The 23,837-nt window shown below is 39.3% G+C and overlaps 1 protein-coding gene across 2 annotated transcripts; it reads left to right on the forward strand.

Moving 5' to 3' along the window:
• Positions 1 to 249: 249 nt before the first annotated feature.
• Positions 250 to 22,568, forward strand: LOC136435822 (NXPE family member 3-like). 2 transcript variants are annotated; one of them, XM_066429537.1, is made up of 6 exons: positions 250 to 674; positions 7,096 to 7,288; positions 10,890 to 11,008; positions 13,388 to 14,307; positions 14,959 to 15,008; positions 19,004 to 22,568. In XM_066429537.1, exons 3-6 carry the CDS (start codon positions 10,934 to 10,936, stop codon positions 19,774 to 19,776), a joined length of 1,818 nt encoding a protein of 605 aa, XP_066285634.1. In that variant the 5' UTR covers positions 250 to 674; positions 7,096 to 7,288; positions 10,890 to 10,933; the 3' UTR covers positions 19,777 to 22,568. The 2 variants fall into 2 exon arrangements, with proteins under 2 accessions (XP_066285634.1, XP_066285633.1); XM_066429536.1 differs by lacking the exon at positions 7,096 to 7,288.
• Positions 22,569 to 23,837: the final 1,269 nt, after the last annotated feature.

Consider the following 23,837-nt stretch of genomic DNA (forward strand, 5'->3'; position numbering starts at 1 on the left):
CACGTCGCCGGTGCGTTTTTTAAACACCACTCTTGTGTTTATGTTGTTTCAAGCATTTGTTGGTTTCCGCCGGCAAACATATGTTTGAGCAACATCTTGCTCTTGTCTTCACACATCAGACGTTATCCTCTTTTAGTAGAAAATTTGTTAACTATTTTAACTGGTGATTTTTAGAAGTCAAAGGAAGATTTTGGGGATGATTTTTCACAGAACTTTAACTGCTGTTTTACAGTTAATTACACAGTGTAAGCGCATTTAGGCAACCGTGAAATGTCAGTCTACTCCACCCAGAACTTTCCAGAAGGATGAATAACCACAATCACAGTCTTATTCACACAGTCTATGTGGCCCAGCTGTAAACTTTCGAGTCATCCTTCGAAACATTATGCCTTTAACAAACATGATAATTATTATTTCTCAAAAGTTTCTTAATATGCAACGATGTGACCATATAAGTCATAGAAAATAGCTGTTAAATCACAATGTTTTGATCAGGGGGGTTGGCGTGCTTTTCACGATTCGATGACGCGACATTATAATGAGACTATTGTCTGCCGAAAGGTAACGTCACAGCAATGTTAAAGGCCAGCAACCGTCACATTACAACAGTAGTTTGTCTGTACATAGCGAACTGCTATGAGGTGCTTACATGTTTGGAAGACCTTTTCCTCAAGGTACGTTCGTGTCCTTACTTTTCTCACAGTTTGATTATAGGAAAGCCACGATACCACAAATATAGCATTTTGTTTGATAGGTACGCTCCAAATTTCGAATGAGGCCAGTGTGGTAAAGAATGAGCTCGATACACATAGATTGTCCGTTCCTGCACTTCGTTTATTTACTGAATTAATTTGGAAGTACACGTACTGGTAATGATTCGTCGAACTACGATGACGGATTAATTTAGAGGCATAAAAATACACCGAAATATACCGGTTCACCAAAATGTGTGATCGCATGGGGAAGGCAAAAATGTACTAACATGGCAACATTAAATTCTGATGTGATGAGAACACGGGGTTATTAAAGGTAAGATTCCATTTATTTCCTCTCAAACCACATTCGGTGTTGTGTTGAGGATAGGATGTTTATACCGTGGGTAATATTGCTTTTCCATTCTGGTCAGGTTAGGTTACTAGATACTTTTGAAAGTTTGCGTATCTTTACTTTTATTTTTGTAAGTGCTATGAAATATAGAATTCTTATTTCGATTTTAATTTAAATCGAAGAAAGGACAAATGGATCATATCCTCTTTATACTTTGTAGCATCGATTGTGATCCATATATAAATATTCTTACAAAGTTACTTTGTAAAGAAAAATTGGAAAAATCTTGGTCTGATTAGATTAATTTTCGCGATTTCATGATTCGAAGAAAAAACATATTTAAGATATGTTAAAAAAAGGAAACAGAATTCTGCTTTTGAATTACATGTCAAAATCAACGAACATGTATTCATATAAGTCTATACTCCCTCTGTTACATAGTGTACATCTTGGATAAAATGTTTCATCTTTTGTGTTCCATTTATATGGGAGTGTGCGTACATGGCAATGTCTGGTGTAAGAGTTTGTAACTTAATTCCGCTGTCTTGACATGTCTGTGTGTTGTCCACAGTTTTTCCCACGTGATGTTTGATAATGAATTGGACCTATAGGGTTTCGCATTAGTATGTCCCAAGTACAGCCACAATTTCAACAGTGAGTATAAAGAGAAATGATATGGCGCCCTAGCGACGTTTACATTTCTGTAGGGGATAAAGGTGCTGCTGATGTGATAATTAAACACACATTTCATTGCATAAATGAATAAGGTCAAAATTCTATTTTTGTTTAACTTTTCCCAAACATTTCCTAATAAAAGAATCAAAGACTTAAGTAAAATCCAGGAAGATCACTGCTCTAAGGATATTTAGGGTTTGTCATACATCAATACTTAGTTTTTCATTTTGCGAAATGAACTTACTCTTCGGATAAGCAGTTTGGTCATTGGTTACTAATTTGTATAGATATTGTGTTGGCGAACACAAAGGTTTTATAGTGAGTGTTAAGAAGACTGATTGGTCTCTAATTGTCAAGGTTGTGCCGGTATTTTTTTCTTATATATATATATATATATAATTCCTTTAAGGTTTACTAGATACTACCTTTAGCCTGTAATGGGAAAGCAAATTTAAGAACTCGGAGTGAATACCATTTAGGTAGGGGCTTATATTATCCTCCATAGAAGAAAAAGGCTCTCAGCGCAACTAAGGTTACCCACGGGTTGTCCATGCTATTCTCACCAAATACCTCATTTGAATATGGTGATTAGGCAATTTAGTATTGTAATGAACCAAGTGCGAGCCTGTCGCTTGTAAATATGCAGTAGTTTGAGTGCCGTGTTCCGCCCTCCGGTCCCGCCCCTATTCTGCATCCGAATCGCGCGCTAATTTCTCCTGGTGAGATAATTGGCGCACCTCCCGGGACTCTGTTTCCAAGATGGCCGAACAAACAGTCAAGGGAAATGACAAGACTTTGAGCTAAATTGCAGTAAAATCCACACAATTTATATCGGCAATATGAGCTGTGTACATGTGCGTGTTTCATATCTATCAGAAAGACATGTAAAAGGAAATGACAGTTGAAAATGCAACAGATGGCCATTTGTTTAGTTCATGAACCAAGGAGGTTTTATATCCTCCTTGCATGAACACAGTGATAGCAGACAGCCCAATACACATCTGTCTGTAGCTTGTCTGGGGATATCATCAAATAGCTATGCATGTCATCTGTACACGGTCCATGTCAATAATGTTTCATTTTATTCTTGATCGCAAACAAGCTTCCCCATTCACAGATGTTTCACAAATATTACACTGGGACGCAAATTATAAGAAGGTAGCGAAAACGTATTATAATGTCCTTGCATGTACCGTGTACATGAAAAATCCCTCTAAAATCAGCGCTTGGGTTGAACCAAGTTCCTTTGTTTCAAAATGCGTGACAGTGTTTTAATCATAAACATCAAGGTGAATCTGATTGAAGGAACATTTTTACTTGTTTTCCTTGTTTATTCTTAGTGTAGATAGATTTGATTCGACCACCTATAACGATTTCATGCCTGATAGTTTATACAGAAGGCGTCGAGTAAATCACAATACATATTGGAGGTAACAAATTGGCTGCTCTTGTGTTCTGTGAGAGTGATTTTGGATCAGCCTGATCTTGCCATGATTATTTTGCATAGCCATACTGATTTAAATGACGTACATTATAGTGAAGACAAAACTCCGACCGACGTAGTCTGATGATATATAACAAGGTGAATATCTCTGCCTAAGGGGGTGACACGTTAGGCGACAAACAGTCGACTAAAATTTTAAATATACGATAGACAAACTAATGTTTGTTATTTGAATGAGGTGTAACCCACAAATGTACCACTTAAAATGAACTTTTTTTTTTAACTTTCAGCTCGGTATCATCGATTCAAATTGTTACAGATACACTAGACATAAAGATAGCCTCCTTCGCAGACTTCCTGAAACGGCGGCGTATATATTTGGGGGAGGGGGGTGACGCGATTTCTTACACGGGCCAGAGTTCTCTAATGCCGGCAAGGGACTTTCGCCGCCGGGATTATGTCGCCGAGGGACGACCGCCTTTGCATCCATGGTGATCGCGTCACCCCCCTCCCCCAAATATATACGCCGCCGTTCCAAGAAGTCTGCGAAGGAGGCTAGCATAAAGAAGCCTACACTGCAAACTTACAATAATTACCGATCGATTCACATCCAAAATTTCATACCCCTACATCAAATATATAAGTGCACTTTTTACACAGTACGTTGCCGAATTCAGTCCCCCGCGCGGCAAACACCCAAACGTAGTTTTATAATGTATACTTCATTTAGTGAGGCCGTGAGGGTGTTTTAGGTCTCCCTGCTATTATCAGAATAAACTTTCGAGAATTCAATGATTCTGATTGCCATAGATCATTTATTGTCTACACAAGTACGGGTAACATACACTTTGACGGCTAAGAAGTAAAAGAGATGTTTGAACTTTTATTCATGAAAATGTGACGTTGCATAAGCAAGCCAACTGTCATTTTTATGTCATTTTGTGTGTTTGGTGAACGTTGGTGAACATTCATTTTGGTTAACATTGTAGTATGGTCCGGTGAAAACAGCCGCTAGACAATCCTGACACACCAACCTACGCATAACAATGAATGAAACACAAGCTGCTCGAGCCCTGATGCAAATGCAGATTACTTATAATTGTTTCACAAAGAGGTGCTAAATAGCATAAGTGATCAGGCTGTCAAGTTGATTGATGGGAGAAAGTGAGGAAAATGTGCCTCGCCTGGTAAATTTTATAGTACAAACTTTAAACCGTTGTAAAGGACCATAGTAACCTTTTAGGAAGGAAAAAAATTAAGTTATATGAATGACCATGTCCTGCTGTACACAAAAGTCTGGCGAAAGTATTGTAAAATGATTCCGATGGTTTGATAGAAGCCAGTTATGAAAGAACTGTCAAAAAAATCTATCAATAATATAGACAAATTATGATTTTTCAGAAGAAGGGTAGGTAGTATTGATATAAGGACCCAGTTTCTGGTTAAAGGTAAATGTTGGAAGGTTTACACAAAAAACTACACGTTTTTAACCTCAGGAATGGTTCTGCTCATAACATTTTCTACCAAAAAAAAACGGTATTATCATTTTAATAAAATAAACATATGGATGTAACATAACAATATAAAATGTACTTAGACGCAACAACATAAATCTAATCTCACTTCCCTGCAAATTTGAGACGTTTTGAAATGTGTTTGGCCGACTTATGTCCATTTTTACTCAGGACCCCAAGTGATAGCTGAATTATCCTTGGGAAACCTTAGTTCAGTTGAGCTTCCTTGCATTTCTTTTTTTTTGTAATGAGTGTATCTCAGAATTTTCTGTCCGTTTTTATCCTCCTGGTAGAATTGTTCATAGTATTTCACATATTCTGTAAGGATGGGTTATTTTCTATCCCCACTTTCTGCAGAGGACAAAATGTTAATCTCTTCGGCAACCTTTTTTTCTTTTATATTAAAAAAAGGACTTTGTTGGTATGCACCATATGACTTTTTTGATATAGTCTTCCAGATCAGTTTCTCCTTGCTTAAAGCTGAACATATGGTAATTATCTAGGTTTTCATCAATCAAATTTGGAAAATGTTCTTTATCCATGATCCCTATCTTCTCTCTGCTTTCTCTGGTTCTCTTAGCCCCATTTTGTACTAAAATTCAGCTGTCTTAATCATTCATTTTTATAGTTTGTCTTTATTTTTATGTAGTGATCGTTTTATTTCTTGTTGAATTAAGTAACGGGCTTTTACATACCAGGAGTATTCGATGTCTTTTAATAGATCTACAATTAGTTTGGAATTCAAAGGCCTCTTCCAAAGCTTTTCAATTTTAGTTTCGAAATCAAGCTTGATGTTATCCAATATGGATTGCAGGTTGTATATCAAATTTGTCAATTTTTACTTTAAGGGTCTTTTATATTAGTTAGCCAATGGTCTAGCCTACAAGCAGACTTGTTTTGCAATTCGAATTGCCGGGTTATGGAATTGACTAACCGTTACATATAAGCGTTACATATTTTCAAATGAGTAGAATATGATTTCATGACGATAACATGTATTTGATCTGAAATAAGCAGGTTTAAACTAGAATAGAAATCCACACTCAAAACCAAAGGCAGACACTGACGCAGCCGTTAAATTTCCAAGTAATTATTAAAATCCAGATCATTAGTATCCATTTTGCAAAATAAGTTTAAGGCCTTGATCCTTTTTAATCTATAACTACAATATCAGATATTAAATTTAAAAAAAAAATTAAATAGTTTTAGGTGACTGCGTAATAACTGTCTTCACAATCCATTGAAGGTATACAGTGATGCTTTACTCCCGCTTGGTATTACAATCAGTGGTTTATGCAAGACAAATACACACATTTTAAATTGCCTTCTAGATAATTCAACGTAGGTCTTTATTTGTATAATCTATATCTACCTTAAGTTTGTTTCTCTCAGAAGTTGAGTAAAGAAAAAAAATCAGAAACATTTATAGATTGCATTTTAGTGTGATAGGCACTTCTAAGCGTGAGCAAGGAAATAGTTGACTAACAATTTGGTTTTTTTTCACTGAAGCAAAAACAACAACAAGCCATTTATATCATTCGGCGTTTAACGGTTTTAAACTTTTAATGTTGGACCTAGTCGATGTGCTATAATGGTGACTATGGTATCCCAGCGCGTCTAGGTAGATATTACGGAGCTGGGGTTTTGCTGGTCTAAAGGCCCCCCCTAGCGGGGTGTCTTCATACTTCAGAAGAACTTCCAAGTAAACATCTTCAATATGTATGACTTTTTCTCCTAGTTTCTGGTAGTATCTGAGTAGTGAGAAAATAATTTTGACGCCATCAGATTTTTGATAGTAACATTAGATCCTGTTCTCGTCATAAACTTTTAAATGGGAATAGATTAGGATGGTGCAATGCCATTGTCATGTATTTTGGTCACATTGATAGAATTGGTAGAAATACACATATTCAAGTGGAAATATTTGGATGCTATTCACGGATTTTTTTTAACCTTCAAACCACCGTAGCTTTTTTACGACTAATCTTACCGTATGGGGTCAAAACTGACCCAACAATGTTTTCTACAAATATAGCTTTATTGGTGACTATTTTTGTGGTTTGTATATATGTACAGTTTAAGTAATCTACAAGGGACAGTTTTACATGATTAGGTGTGAATAATTTCTGCTCATTATCATAATTTATGCAAAATAGGAACATCATCTTTTGCAACTAACGCTATTCAGACAATTGCAAGCGGGCTCTTTTAAAGCCTGCGCCAACACTTGATATCATATAGCATCTGAACGTCTTACGCTAGAACAACCAAACTTGGTCACCTTTGCTAAAATTTCGTTGGCAACAATTTTAGTTTAATGAAATATCGTATTAATGTTTTCATGTTGCTATGGCAACCGGTTTCTTAGAGCCATATTTGGAAATAGTCGCTAATTTTTGATTTTACAATGTACAGTGGCAACCTATCTGAGCCATTTGACATACGCGGCGGTGTAAAACAAGGTTGCGTTCTGGCCCCCACGCTGTTCGGGATCTTCTTTGCCCTGCTCCTGAAGCAGGCCTTTGGAACAGGAACAGAAGGAATTTACCTCCGCACAAGATCCGACGGCAGACTCTTCAACCTCAACCGCCTCAAGGCCAAAACAGAGGTAAGGGAAGCCCTGATCAGAGATCTACTGTTCGCTTATCCCGGACTTGCAGCTCACACAGAGCAGCACGGTGGTCAAAAATGACTTGATTTTTCCTCACTTGTAAAGCATGCATATTGATGAGGAATCGATGTCAATCACCCCTGTCACTACTGGTAACAGTAGCTGATTGGTTCACGCCTTTGCAGGCGGGAACTAGATTTGTTTTGGTTGCACCAAGCCGAGCACGATTTTGCCCGCGAACTTGTCCTTTTCAAATGCACGCATTGTCTCCGCCCCTATTGTTTTCTGGTTAACACATTAACAATACCCCAGCTTTCATTTCAATCATTCCCACGCTCAAGTTTCATTCTGACACCACTGTTTCAATTCTTTCTTAGCTATAATTTTTTTTGTCTATCCTACCACACAGAACGCCCAAACTAAGACCATAAAGAAATCGCAGTTTCCGCATTAACTCACCGTAATTCCCGGCCGAGGGTTCTAGATTGTAAGCGCAACCGCCAGAGACGCCGCAGAACCCGCCGATATGATAAACATAACCCCGACCTTTACTCCGTACATTACTTTATTAAACACACAGACACTAAAAACTAACAAATAGAATTCGAATAGTTCATAGATGAAGTCGAATATTTTCATTGTAAACAAATCCATTGAAGTTTACCACATACTGAGACCCCAAAACGTAGCACTCACCTTGATACATTTGCGTGTTTGACAAGAACTGGTGTACCGACGTGTCTGGCGCTGTGCTACACAGCGACTCAATAATCAAAACCTACGTTTTCCGATTCAAAAACTCATTCTTTCTTATAACAAAATCCTTCTCGTCATTTTTGTAATAGAACGCGGTCTAAAGACCGTAATTCAATACGCGTGGTAGCAGCGCACACGCCAGCATTTGATGTGCCGAATGTGTCGGCTTGTGCTGACACTAAAAACTTCCTGGCAGCTTTGACTGGTAGAAAATGGTGCATTTCTAAACAAAGGAGATGTACGTCGTATAAAAATACGCATGAGTAAATCAACTGCTGGGGAAATACAGGAGAGATCAGAGTGTTATTGTTTCAGAGCAGAACTGGATTTTCCTTTGTTTACAAACTGACGCCATGTTCTGGTTTCTTTAGAAAACACACTTGCAGGTCTTATTCGTGTATTTTTTTACATTATTTTACCCACGTGTTTTTCAATCACCAATGGTACCGTTCAGGCGTATCTTTATTAGAAATTGATCGAGGTTTCTGTCTGTACAAACTCTCCCGGCCTGGTCGATACAATGTTTGAGTCATTAGTTTCTCATGCTGAGACAACATTTTTGATGAAATTGTGACGGATTTTTGACAGGCATATTTTACAAAATCTGCTAATTTAAGTTCAAACAATGACGTTTCGAGGCTTTGTTGGTACGCCAAATGTACTTTTGTACATTTTATTATCTTATGTAATCCAATGTTACTTTTATGATTCAACATTGATATTTTATGCTGATTTGATGACGACATCCGTCAAAATCTAAGATGGCGGATAGAATCACATAAAATTACGTCATAATGACGTCATATTACGTCATTATGACATGAAATTTTTTATTGTAACACTAAATCACATGTGCATCATCCTCTGAAAAATTGGTGTCCATACAATCAGTAGTTCGGGAGTTACAGAGGGCAGGTCTCAAAAACAGCACATTATTTTTGCTGGGGTCATTTTTACTCAACACAGACTTTCCTACATAACGTCAACAGTATTGTGCCCATCTCCCTAGAAAATTGTGAGAGGTCAGAAAAAATGTCTACTGCCAAAGTCACGGAATTATTTTTTTTCAACCATCAAACATGTTCAAAATCCACGGCTTCGGTCAAAAATGACCCCTCTCGGGTGTTTGAGGGTTAACACGTCATGCTGACAGGAAGGTTTAGTTGGTGGTTGAAGACGAGTCTTTAATCGGTGGCAAGGCGTGTCCTTTTTCTGTGTTTCCAGTTTATGAGATGTTACCTTTTTCATTATGATGGCATTCGATTTTTGTCGCTACGCTATCTCGCTTTGTGTACCTGAACACTAGGATATTGAAAAAAAAAAGTTGCGTAATGGACTTTAAAATCGCGATAAATTGATACCTTACCTGTGCATTATCAGAAAGCATCAGATAGCTTGTTGATATGTGGGCTGAATATTAGCTTGTGCGTTGTCGTTTTGCATTCATTGACTGTTTCCTTACAACTTTCAGGTTCAGCAGTATTAAGTGTTGTCCAGTCGGTTCTCTTGCCATATTTACATTACGTGTTCGTAAGTCTTGGATTGAGCGTCAATACCTTGGTTCTGTGTAATGGGGCGCTTCGTTTTTTTAAACGTTTATCAACAACAACAAGGCTTGTTTCTAAAGGTTAGCAGTAGCGGGGACATCCTTGCACTGTTTACTGCTTACCGATAGAACAGAACTACTTACTCTTGCGGGGAGGAGGGGGGTGGGCAAGACATAATTCATCCGCGTTCCCATAAATCACGTTCTGGTTTACAGTAGTACGAGAAAAGTTGTAAACACACTTGACAGTTTGGCGAAAACTGTATTGTGTGGTAGATGAATAAAATTGCGTTGTCGTGGCATCATTTGGATTGTGCCCCCTATGGACGTTATTCGACATAGGGCGTCAAACGCCGATAGTACAACAGATTTGTTTTGTATTAATGTTTTGTATGCTGTAATCTGAACCCAATGACATCCAACTGAAGTGGCATATTTTACAAATCAATCTATCTATCTATCTATCCATCTATCTATCTATCTATCCATCTATCCATCCATCCATCTATCTATCCATCCATCTATCTATCTATTTTTATTATATATAAATATGAACTTGGCACAAAAAGAACTTTACTTTGATCATATTTCCGTTGTTTCTTTATCAATTTCAATCTATTATGTATCATTGGAAAGCTTGTGTAGTTTACGTTCCAATGATAGCCAACTTATTATACACAGCCTTGCCTGGATACGTTAGTGGTTTGACATGTGTCAAAAATGTGCCAAAGTCAGCCCGCTAGTGTAAAACACTCAGTTCAGTGCCGCAACTCGGCATTGTGAAAAGTCAGCGTCATGCTCTGGGCCGATGTAACAGCTAGAGTACCCCCCCCCCCCCAAAGCCCCCACAAAAACAGACTGATCACTCAGGAAACGTCATCCGTTAAGGTATAGGGACCCCATTCTCCATTTAGTGACATTTCCTAGACCCTGGTGGAAGAATGGCCCCGTAGCAAAACTGTCGAGAACCATGAGGATGTACTCAACAGCAAGCCACCTTAACCCTGGGTTGAACTAAGAATAACATTGGCTTTCATATTGATGTGTTGTGCTGATTCAAGTTTAATGTTACCCTCGTACACCGGCCACTTTCAGAAGGAAAAATCCTGAGTTGGGTGTTTCACTTTCAGTAGGGTGATCTAGGCACTTTTTTTATGTGTCCCACTCGCATAAGCAGGTCTGGTGCTCATTACATTTATATTCTTCGCATGTATACATTTAGCATGTGCTAAAGGACAGGAACTCCATACCCAGTATGTAACTTGCCTCTATTACATAAGTCTATATTTCTTGCAGACAAAAAGAAGACTATTTCGTTCTATACACACACGGATCCTACGATGGGGGCTAAGACTTTGTTTGTGAGAGGAACGCCGATACTAGTACTTTTACTTGTACTGCTGTCCATAAAAAATGTAAGTCATTTAACAATTTTACAACAGTGTTTATTTATCTGCAACATAGTTCGTTTATCTATCTATCTATCTATCTATCTATCTATCTATCTATCTATCTATCTATCTATCTATCTATCTATGTATCTATCTATCTATCTATCTATCTATCTTTCTATCTATCTATCTATCTATCTGTCTATCTATTATTTTTCTCCACCAAATTGGCAGGTTTGGCATAACATGTGTTTCTTGGAAAAGGTTAACTTTGACGCCGTATAACTGATGAACGGCGTGTCCTAGATTAACCAAACTTGGTTAATTTTTTGGAATTTAGTTGGCAACAATTGCATAATAATGATATAAGTTTAATATTTTCGTGTTGCCATGGCATAGGGTTTTTATACCGTCATATTTTACAAGTTTCCCTACATTTTGGCTTAAAAAATGAGGTTTCAAATATTTTTGTTCAACCACACTTTTTTCCTATATTATTAACATCATGTGTAATTTAATGTAACTTTCTTGATTTAATATTCATAAATTATGCTATTTCGATGACGTCATCGGTCAAAATTCAGGATGGCGACCATTATATAGTTTATCTTTTTATTGAATTTTCTAGCAGCTGGGTAGGCCATTCAATTTTTGCAATTTTTTTAAGGTATAAACAGGCTTTTCCGCTTCAAATCGGTCATTACCTAGTATGTTTTTACCAAAAAAAAAAAATTCAAGTTACCGTTTCTAGTCAAATTTCGTTGAGTTTTGATGTTACACGTTGCACGTTTCACAAATTTCCATGCTATGACGTTATGGTGCGATTTTAAAGGCGAAAAAGCCTGCTGATACCTGAAATGGTGATATTGTCCGCCATCTTGGATTTTGACTGATTACGTCATCAAATTAGCATAAATTATGAATATTAAATCAGGAAAGTTACATCTAATAACATATAATGTTATACTTGTAGGAAAACTAGTGTAGTTGTGCAAGAAAACCGGAGAAATATCATTGTTTTCAAATAATTAATAATTTTTGCATAAAATGCCAGTCAGAAACCCGTTGCCATGGCAACATGAAAACTGATAAACTTAAACCATTGTTATAAAATTGTTGCCAACAAAATTTTAGGTAAAGTCACCAAATTTGGTAGTCCTAGCATATATCGTTTGGCAGTAATACGATGTCAAAGTTGGCGCGGGCACTTTTAGCCCCCCCCCCAGTCTGGATAGGGTTTTAATTAATTGTACTAAGTAGCTGCTTTCTGACCACTTCAATTGAAAAAAAAAATTTTTTTATTTGCTGCACGCTCCCATAAGTTTTGGGGTTCCCAGAGGATGGCATCCGTTAGCATAAAAACGGTCTAACTCATAAAGTATAAAATATAACACGTATTATATTCCATGTGCCTGATTTTAACCCTTATCCAGACTGGCCTTTTTTGGGATATCTGGGACTGGGGAGGAGGGGGGGGGGGGCTTATTGCCCATAACTTCTGAACGGTATGATGTATCCTTCCAAAATTTGTAGAGAGTCATGTTCATGTAAAGTTTTATAATTCAAAGAATTTTGGTGACGTTATGACGTATTATGACGTAATTATGACGCAATTCATGTGATTTTATCGGCTAAATAGGGAAATCCCGTAAAGTCTAAAGATATTAAACAAAATTGTATGTATTGTTGATTTTAAGGTATACCAAGACATATTACGTAAATCGTCCCTACGTTGACGTCAAAATGACGTCATAAGATGACGTCACGTGTTGTTATCGACCCCTTGGGATCCGCCATCTTGGATAGGCCATTTTGAAATTTTTAAAAACACTAAATTAATCTAAACGTTTCTGGTGAAGAAAATGCCACGTAGTGACGATTTTGAAGGCGAAAAAGCCTGTTGATACCTAAAATAGTGTAATGGTCCGCCATCTTGGATTTGGACCGATAACGTCATCAAATTAGCATTAATTATGAAGATTAGATCATGAAATTTATATCTTATTACATATGATGCTATACATGTCGGAAAACTAGTGTGGTTGAGCAAGAAATACTAAGAAATATCATTGTTTAAAAAAAAGTAGTGATTTTTGCATAAAATGCCTTTTAGAAACCTGTTGCTATGGCAACATGAAAAATGATAAACTTATACAGTTTTCATAATATTGTTACCAACTAAATTTTAGGAAAAGTCACCAAGTTTGGTAGTCCTGGCGTATGTCGTTCGGCATTTATTGGATGTCAAAGTTGGCGCGGGCACTTTTAGCCCCCCCCCCCCGTCTGGATAGGGTTAAAGTAGGATGCCTTTTCGCAAAAAAATTCAAAGAGTAGTTCAAGAGTTATTCATAGCACTAGTATTCTTCAAATTGAAGCATGTTAAAAATTCTAATTCTTTTACAGAAACCCACAATCTTTGACGGTAAAGTGAACAAAATTCTACTCAATGAGATTTCACCGCGCTTGGCTGGACGACACGACACGATTACAAATGACAACAATGATGAAAAGCAGGGACAGAATATAGATAACAATGCTGCCTTCAGTACAGCTGAACAACAAACCATCTCGAAGGAAAACGACGAAGCGATACCCAATCAGAACAATCGACACAATGGTGGAAGGCAAGAAAACGTGCTTATATCAAAACAAAAAATCAAATTAATTTCCAATCGGAATCCTCCGAAGAAACCTGAACGACAAAACATAGTTTTAGGTAATAACGCTGTCCAGAGTAGCCTCCCCACCTCCTCTGAAAAAACCGTTGCTCATATTTTGAACCGTAAGCCTGTCTACAAAGTAGGAGATGAGCTGTTGATTAAAATAGTAGCTAGAGATGCATTATCACGTCCGAAAACTACCGGCGGAGACTTTTTTATCACCAAGCTGTCAAGTATATATCCGGTGCAGGCTAGCACCGCTGGTCGTATTTCCGACTACGGGAACGGAACCTACGTCGCAAGATTTGTTGTCGGTTGGTCTGGCTTGGTGACTGCCACCGTCAGACTTGTCCACTCCAGCGAGGCAGTAAACGTCCTAAAAAGAAGTCGTAGCCAGAAGATAAGACGTTTCTTCTCTTGCCGATTTTTTGATATGAAGTCTAACAATACCGAGTGGACTAGCTGCACGTTCAACCAAAACGAGAAGGTGGACTATAGTAAGAACATCTGTGATTTTTCGAGACAAGATATAAACGTCACGTGGATCTGTCGTCAACCGAAGAATACTCCATGTGTGGTTCCGGTCGAGTGCAGGCAGGATCGGAACAAGTCCCTTGGAGTTGATGACGTGTTTACGGACGAGGAGAAGGCATTGCTTGAAGGGTATACTTATGTCACTTTTAAGATACTAATTGAATAGGCTGTCATGGGTGTGGCGCAACGGTTAGAGTGTTTGACTCAGAACAAATATGCCCTGGGTAATCACAGTGCCCAGATGCGGTGCCGTTGGGAATGCCAAATTACATGAACTTGCCAAGCGGTTTTGTGACTCATAAAAAGCCTGTACGGCTACTTTGTCAAAAATGTTTGCCACAATACTCATAACGAGAATTTGCACAACTAAAGAAACTATTTTTATATCTTTAAAGGCCCCATTTACCTTAACGAAAGGGACATCCGGGTTCTAATTAGCGTAGTGATAAATTGTTATGGGTAGGTAGGACTTGACAGCGGCGACTAAACAAAGAGAATTTCATTCTGGGATAATGATTATATTGATATTGAAAGAAGGTTGACGTATTTTTTCAGAAATAAAAGCCATACAAGTAACAAACCCTGATTGAACAACTCGATGTCTTGCGTACCTAACTCTCTCTAGAATAATGTCTTGCCACGTTTTCTCAAATCATGGAATCAGAGTTGAAAGGTTAGGCAGATTGTTATTTATAATGCTAGACATTCAAAATTGGATGGCAAGCAAAACTGTTTGATTTTTTTCATGTATCTTAGTACACATTTTCTCTCCTATTACAGAGACAGAGTGGAGGTTCCAGCTAATATCAGTGTGATTGTAAAGGAAAGAGGTATTCAACCCTTATCCAACCGATATATTGTTGCGACGAATCCTGCCGTATGCGGTCCAAGCGGACAACATTTTGTTTTACTCATAAATGTATTACTAGTGGATCTTTCTGTAATTGGTGTGCTTGCACTGTTTCAATGATTTATGAAGAACAATTGCATAATTGCTGGTGCAAAGATTAATGACCATTATCATACTTTATGTAGTAAATGAGAACCCCATTTTGCTCTAAAAATGTACATTGCTCCTCCTATTCCAACAGTTTTAGTGTCCTTTTATTTCACAAAACTATATCACTCCTAAAACCATACTGTCCTAGTCACTCACTCACTCACTCACTCACTCATCCTCTTGCACGTGGTGCGTAGAGCCAACTAGTGTCACAAGACTTCCCCATCTGCATTTGTTCTCTGCCATCTGCTGTGCTCGGGGGAGCGTGAGGTTGGTGTTCTTCAGGTCACGGGCCACTACGTCCAACCAGCGGTTGCGGGGAGCCCACCGTCGCCGCCGCCAGCCTGCCAGTTTGGGGTTGAAGTCCAGCATTGCTCGGGTGGGGTGCTCTGGTGGGAGACGAAAAACATGTCCATACCACCTGATCCGTCTCATCGCTGCGAGGCACGAGGCAGTAGGTTGATTGGTCAACTCCCGAAGTTCCCTGTTGCTGACACGCTCATGCCATCGTATGCTGGTGATTCTCCATAGGGCTCTGCTGTCGAAGCCGTCGAGACGGGCTTCCAGGATGCTTTTCAGGGGCCAGGTTTCAGAGCTGTACAGGGGGACCGACATGACAGAGGAGTTGTAGACACGAAGTCTGGTCTGTCGTGTGATGTGGCGATGTCGCCAGAGTGGTCGTTGATTGGTATCGGGTTTTACGCCACCGGTCTTGGTGAGTGTGGATCCGAGATCCTTGAATGAAGAGACAAAGTTGACTGTGCAGAGATTGAAGATGAGAGGTTCAGGATCAGGGACTTCCCCGTAGTGCATTAACTCGGTTTTAGTCCAGTTGATGCTAAGTCCGAGCTTCTTGGCCTCCTCACATTGTGAGACCTTCTTGGGGTCGGACCAGATCATCAGCCAACGGGGTTGTGTCATCGGCGTACTCCAGGTCTACCAGGTTGTACTGCAAAAAGGACACCCCAGGAACGCGTTCGCAGACCTTGGTCATCAGGTAGTCTATGACACAGTTGAAAAGGTCTGGTGCAGCCACGCATCCCTTGCGGACTCCGCTGTTGATGGTGAACCATTCCGACTCCTTGCCGTTCACTCTGACGCAGCTCTCTGCAGTGTTGTACAGTTGTTGGAAGAGGGTGATTGTCTTCTCTGGGGCTCCAAGCAGTCTCAGGATCTTCAGGAGGGAAGCGTGGTCCACAGTGTCGAACGTAGCTCTGAGGTCGATGAATGCGATATAGAGGTACCTGTCTTTCTTGAACTTGCGGGCCTTCACAATGGCAAGACGAAGTGCAGAAATGTGGTCGGTAGTGGAGCGGTTCGGCATGAAGCCTGCCTGTTGTAGGCGACGTCTGCTCCAGATGGCTGGGGTGGCTCTAGTGAGTAGAGTTCGGGTGAACAGCTTACCCTGGATGGACAGTAAAGTGTTGCCTCTGTGGTGGCTGCATACCATCTGGTCTCCCTTTCTTTTCAAGAACAGTAGGATGATGCCCCGTTTCCAGTCGTCAGGGAGCTTTTCATACAGAGAGTCGTCTACTACACACTCGTCGTCTTCAGCTGCAAATATCACTTCTCTTCTCTTCCTTACTACAATTCTTTGCAATCTCGATGTTCTGCATAGTAACTGCCCAAAATAAACACTTTGCATCCAACGTCTACTGGGAGGCACCGCGTTCTCCATCCCTTTTCTCGGCAGTTGTTTACTAGTAACTGGTACTTAAGTGCTTTCTGTTCATGTGCACCCTCTATCCTGTCTTTCCAGGGGTCTATAAGTTCCAACTGTGCCGACCATCTGGAAAGTAGAACCAAGTCTGGTCTGATATTTGTCGATAAATATATGTAGGAAACGCTAGTTATTTTTTTTCCGCAGAGCCCAAACGTATCTCTTTCCTTCTGTCCCAATCTCTTCAGGTTGGCAACTGCTGGTAGAATAAAAAGCTTATGTAAAGATTTTAGCTAGGAATCTTGTTGTCAGGGGTTCCCTGTACATAAGTTTAATCCATATTACTCTCTAACCCATCTTGTGTAAGCTCCGGACTTCTTTTTCCTGATGTCTAACTTATTTCTGTATCATTATTCTCCTTTCTCTTGGGCCAGCAGTGCCAAATCTCTGTCTACCTTACCTTCCTGCTCCGAACCTTCCTGCTCCGAACCTTCCTGCTCCGAACCTTCCTGCTCCGAGCCCTCTCCTACATCGGGCTGCTAGAACCACACTATCTCTATGTTTCAGCCTGCTTCTTGCGTTGAAAATTGTCACTGCTGAGGCTCACTTCCTCCTTGGACCTGGCCTTATCCCTGCCTGACTGACCAACTGCTCTCTTGAAGCAGAATTTGAGTTCTCGGCTCTGTCACCTTAAATACTTCCTCCGGTGATGTTAGTGGTAACTTGAATTTTGTCGACTTGCTGTACGAGCAGATATTTGTCAGACATGTTTTGATTTTTAAAAATTAGCATTTATTTTCCTCTTATCATAATTTATGCACAATTAGTATAACCTGCGTTTGACACCAAAATGTTTCATTTATTCTCACAAAGTCGGTATCTTATTCTTAATAAGCAACAAGTTTTTTGTGTGCGTTATGATAGCAATGTTTAAATATTTGAGTTAGTGGATAAGAAATACCTTTAAATTACGCAGTATTCAATGCCCAATCATATCGGGTCTTAGAGACTAGCTTCCACAAAAATTGGCCAACCTCGAAAAGAATGTCTTTGAAGTTGTAAGATATGAACACAAACAAACCAATTGAACACTTTTTTCTCCGACCAAAAAATGATACTGTACACGAAACTATATGTCCAAACGTATTTATATGTTAAATACTCAATCGTATTTCTTTATTCTTTAGTCAACATACATTGCAAATAATTCATAAATTATGATTCAGTTATCATCAACCCTATCTAGACGGGGGGGGGGGCTAAAAGTGCCCATGCGAACGTTGATATTTCATAAATGCAGAACGAGGTGCGCTTTGACTACCAAATTCGGCAATTTTCATAGAATCGGTGTGTCAGGAATTTTGGAATAAAAGTATTATAAGTTCATCATATTTGTGTTGCCATGACAACAGGTTTCTGAAAGTAACATTTTCTTTAAAAAAATAAGGTTTCAAGGTTTTCTTGATCAACCACACGTGTTTCCTACATTATTAACATCAAAGGAAATTAAATGTAACTTTCATGATTTAGTATTCATGAGTTGTGCTAATCTGAGGACGTCCAAATCGGTCAAATCCAAGAAGTCTAATTATACAATTAGTATTCTTTTCCCTTTCAAATTCGTCACTGCAAGGTATTTCATAAACAAAAAAAAACATTCAGATTAACGTTTCTCGGCTATTTGATTGCGTTTTGGGGTTATAAATTGCCAAAAAAAGTTTAAATGTCAAGATTTCCGATCCACGATGGAGGACACCGGGGGATAGCTGCATATACTTTCTCTGCTTTTGGCAGACTTTGATAACAGTAATACAACTTTTTGTTTGTTCAATACAAGTATGTGTTGCGTGAAGTCCCTGTTCATATTAGTTTACCCAATAAAAGCACATCAACGAGGTCATGATTTCGTCATATTACATGCGAATGATACGAAATTGACAGGCGCGATTAAGGTCTACATGTACATGACCGATATTAAAGTTGGTGATCATACAAGCTCAGTCTAGATAGGGTTAAGATGAATTCACATTTTCTTCACCAAGCGATATCGTATGACCATAAGTAAAAAGCAATGAATGTCAATTTGCAGACAATACATTATCTATGTATAAAACATATGAACAGAACGTATTTTGTACTAAATATATCATTTCAATAAATTTTAGATAAAGGGGCAGATGGCATAGGCCTCCCACAATGCAGACCTTGTCTTCCCGAACCACCATCAGAAGGCCACTGGTACAACGGCACCTGGTATTCCCTCCGTTGCCGGGCTCAGCGAGGGTTCGACAGGGAAGCAGCCATCCGTTGTCTTCGGAACAAAACTATCTACCTCCAGGGGGACTCTACCCTACGCCAGTGGTACAGTGACCTAGCAAAAACCATCAACATCGAGGACAACCCAAACACAGCCCTCAAATTCCTCGGCCCCACAGTGACAACCAACACATCGAACAACATAAACATTCATTATAGATTCCACCATTTTCCAATCAGCGGCCCACCACCACGTCCTATGAACGTATTCAGTTTTACAGCAGACGAGATAAAGAACATAGTTGGTGGTCCAGATGTGTTGATTATATTGGGTTTATGGGCGCACTTTTGCGCAGAGCCTAAAGAAACTTTTCGTTCACGACTGCATGGTATCCGACATGCTATTGAACATCACCATAGTCGGTATCCTGATACAAAAATCTTCATACGATCAAGTAACACTCGAGGTCATGTCACATTTTCTCACCTACGAGACAATAGCAACTGGTACGCGTATCAACTGCTTCTGGAGACTAGAGACATACTTGGTGATTTAAACATTACAATTTTTGACGTTTGGGATATGTCTTTATGCCAATGGCATGAACACAATGTACATCCTCACAGCGATGTCATTAAGAACCACTTAGACATGCTTTATTCCTATATTTGTCCAAAGTAAGTATAGTATGCGGTGGGTGATCAAAACGTCCTCGGCCTCACCTGGAAACAATGGATGTGACTCCCATTCTGGGGGTATAACTGTTTACTATATCACCTAAAGTGCAAATTTTGATATTCATTAATAAGCACGTAGCGCCCCTTCAGCAGGTATGAAGAAAATCACAAAATGAACACGAAACGGTTTAGTGCTGTTATTGAATATCTACATAAAATAAGACGATGGCTCCAAAATAAATCCATGAATACTTGGGCAAGACAGGATATTAAAGATTCTTTTTACACACCAATTTAATATCACCTGTTTACGTTTCGTTGTTTGCCAGACACCATCATTTGAGCTTCTGACTGGAGTAATGCTTCCACCCCTATAAATATCCGTACGACATCCATTACATCGTCAACGTACCTTTTCCATTTCCGTACCACTTCATAAGTAGGTCGCTTCAAACTTCTGTTGGTAAATTTGCCCCTGAAACTAAATTATGTATTTGTGACTATAACATACAACAGTTCTAAAATGTCCTCTAACTCTAGGTTGGTCCAGTTCTTCAATTCTCTGGCCTCCTGAAGTCTTCTTCTAATGATTGTAAGAGTCTTTGGGATAAGAGTGTTATTGAAGAGGGAAACAACAACTTTCGACAAGAGCATGTCATATTCCTTTTTCAAAATTGTGGACATTTCTTCTGCCAGATATTTGACTTCTTGATATGGTGTTGGCTGCCCTAGCAGCACATAGCAACCACCTTTGACCACGATTTTCACCGAATTTCCCCCCATTGTTTGCTTATTTGCTGGTGGAAACATTTTGTATGAGGGATGCCAAGGGGACAGGTGACCTACTACCTGGAACCCTGGAGGGTGTGAAGCAGAGTTCTTTGTAATACTTTTTGGGGATTTTTCAGCCAAATGTGCACTGGGCATGCATTCATTTTTTTTTTTTAGTTTATGAAGAAATATATGATAAAAACAACGTCACAGACTAAGGCAGGACCTGGTACTATAAAAAAACTGTTTGTTTGGAAAACAAGGAAGGTAGAGTCTGTAAGATAGACTTTACACCTTGGCCTATATTCCTTGGAATATAACCTTGATATATCTGGCGAGGTGCAATATTTGTGGTGCCCCTTCCGCCGACTCAAAAGAAACAGAAAATAATGCAGAAAGAACAAGCTGGATTCAACATATCTGCATCTTGGCCGCTAAAACTACAAAATGCCATATATAAGAGTAGATCGAATCCTGCCTCAGATTGGGGAGTTCCGTGTTATTTTGACTACATTGTTTATCCCTGGGTCCTTAGATGTAGTCCATTGACTTAATTCTGCCAATCTTGAAACATGCGCAAGCTGTCTGCAAGGTAGGCATCTCCTAATGTTGACCAGTCATCAGAAGTTGGACATTTTCGAAGATTCAATTACACTTTTGGCCTGTTTCCAGTCAAATCCAGCCAACTTCCTGAAAAGCTTTGTAACCAAAGATGACCCGCAACTTAACAACTTTAATCCAGAATTTACAGACTGGAGTAAAAAAATTGACACAGGGTTCGCGGCCACCGAGGAGTTCAAATGAGTATTATTAATCTAGCCTTTGTGTTCCGGGACAGCGATAGAGCCAGTATGATCATTTTAATTGCAAAATGATCAAACTATGAAATGAGAGTACTATGCTTCAGAACTACGACAATTGAAAGCAGCAATGAGAAAGAAAAGGAGAGGAACGCTCCCAGCTGGTGAGCTGTTTTTCCAGGACAATGCACCTGCAGCTGTCCACACAGCACATGTGTTATTGGTGGCAGAAACCAAATATGACTGGACTATTGTCCCATTCTACCTATTCACCTGAGCTGGCACCGTCGGCCTTTCACCTGTTTTCTTAACTGAATTCTTACTAACGTGGCGGTTTCGAGACTGTCGATGACGTCATGCATGCTGTTGTTGTATTTCTAGAGGCCCAATATACTACGTACGTCCTGGAGGGAATAGCAATACTGGAACATCGTTGGACCAAGTGTATTGAAGGTAGACGGGACTACGTTGAAAAAAATTGTAATAGTGTAAGAGAAATCTCTGTCCCATGATGTTTTGAGGAAGGCCGAAGACTGACTTTTTGATCACTACACCGACGGATACCCTAAGATAGAACCTTTTTCATGGTTAAAAATTACTAAAATTACGATGGCTACCCTGAAAATTCTAATCAAGATATAAACATAAGCTTCATATGTTCATACAGCATGGGTGATAGAGTTTCACATGGAGGTAGTAATGCTTTTTAGAGTAAAATGCGGATTTTTATTTTCTGCATACAGTTTGATAATGAAAATTGTTTTTTGACAACAGCATTTATGGATGAATATATAAATAAGATATTCAAAGATTAATGAAACAGTATATGTTTAATAATGACACAAATAAACATCGTAAATTTGTTTATGAGAAAATCAATATTTGGTCCGTTTGAACCCTATCAGGCACCATTTGCGTATAAAAAAGGAATCGATTGGATGACTGTTGAACAACTCAATGTGAAGCAATACAGCCTACCACCTGGCCCAGACAGTAAAGGCTTTAATTTACTTAAAAACATTTCCAAACATATTCTGATTTAGTAGTATACATTGATTTATCGATTCGTTGATTTATCAATATATGCATGTTAAGCATTTCACCGAAAAACAAGGTTCATAAGTTAATAACTTTATTGCAAGTTCATGCCCGAAGGCTAATTGCAGACAAACAAGTACATGGGAATACATGGGAATTAAAAATAGTTATCTAGACTACTGTCAAAGTTCTAAGTTAACTAAGGTTGACTATGGTTGGGTTTGACTTCTTTTTTGAAGGCAGTGGGGCAACTAATATGTTTTGGGTTGTTGTACTGGACTGTGCTTACAAATGTTTGTTCATCATTGACTTGCAAATTCAAGATTGTACCCAACAGGGAAACAATCACGAGAAAGCTTTTTTTTAAAGCGATCGAGTTTTGGGAAAGAAGCTTTCAGCAAGATCGTCCTTGTAGGAGGTGGAAAATGGAAGAAGAAAGGGTGATTTGCTTCCGTAGAAGTGGCAAAATGTGGGCTTGCTGAGAAAGTTCTGAATGGAGCGCAAGTGACTGGAAAACCGCGGATCATTTTCTTTATCTTTAACGCTTTTTCGCTATCACAGGCTCCCTTGGGGGTAAACCGGCATTGATGCTGTGAGATTCTGACACCTGGTCGTTAACAGCAACCGTAGATCTGCAAGACAAGAAAGACTGAATGATAGGATGAAACTTGCCGGAGGTAATGCAAGTGGCAAGTTCGTGAGCAAACATTGTCAAAGGCCTTTAACATATCCATGGTCACTGCTCTAGACACAAAGCCACCATCAAAGGCTGTATATATTAAATGTCAATGCATTAAAATGCAGATTTCCGGTTCTTTCCCAGTCTGTGCACGTCCGTTAAAACTTGCGCGGGTAGGAAGTTTTCCGGCTCCGGTGTGTGCGTACAGGAAAAAAATCCTGCGATTTCATGCACAGTCGCGTGCGTGTTGAATCCTAGGCCTCGCACACTCGCGTTGCAAAACATGACAAATAGACTTTATTGTGTTTTGGTACTTTACAATTCAGACGGGAAACACAGTAGCATCAAACTATATCATGCATAAACATGCAATCATTGTTAAAACATGGCGGCCTAATTGGCCATAACAAAGGATTGGTAAACATGGCGTCGCGTGCCGCGTCCCCACCATTGTTTATGGAAGGCTAAGCAATAGCCGAAATAGACCAGAATCGACCAAAACAACGATTATGCAATAGACCCCTTTCCAAATACCGCGGCCATTTTGAATCCAGGGCGCGCGCACGTGATTCGAGCGCGGGAAAAGTGAAGACCCGGTAAGTCCACAAGCCAGCGGTAAGGCGTTCCCAATAGAAACCAGCGTTGAGTTATCTTCGGCGGTGAGATGTTCTCCTCCTCGGTGAAATCCATCGATATATTTGCATGGCACAAGTAGATGATATTGTTGTGGAGACTTGGACTAGATATCGGCCAGTAAAATTGTGAATTTCTGCTACT

This window comes from Branchiostoma lanceolatum, chromosome 5, assembly GCF_035083965.1.
Source record: "Branchiostoma lanceolatum isolate klBraLanc5 chromosome 5, klBraLanc5.hap2, whole genome shotgun sequence".
In the NCBI taxonomy this organism is placed as follows: Eukaryota; Metazoa; Chordata; class Leptocardii; order Amphioxiformes; family Branchiostomatidae; genus Branchiostoma; species Branchiostoma lanceolatum.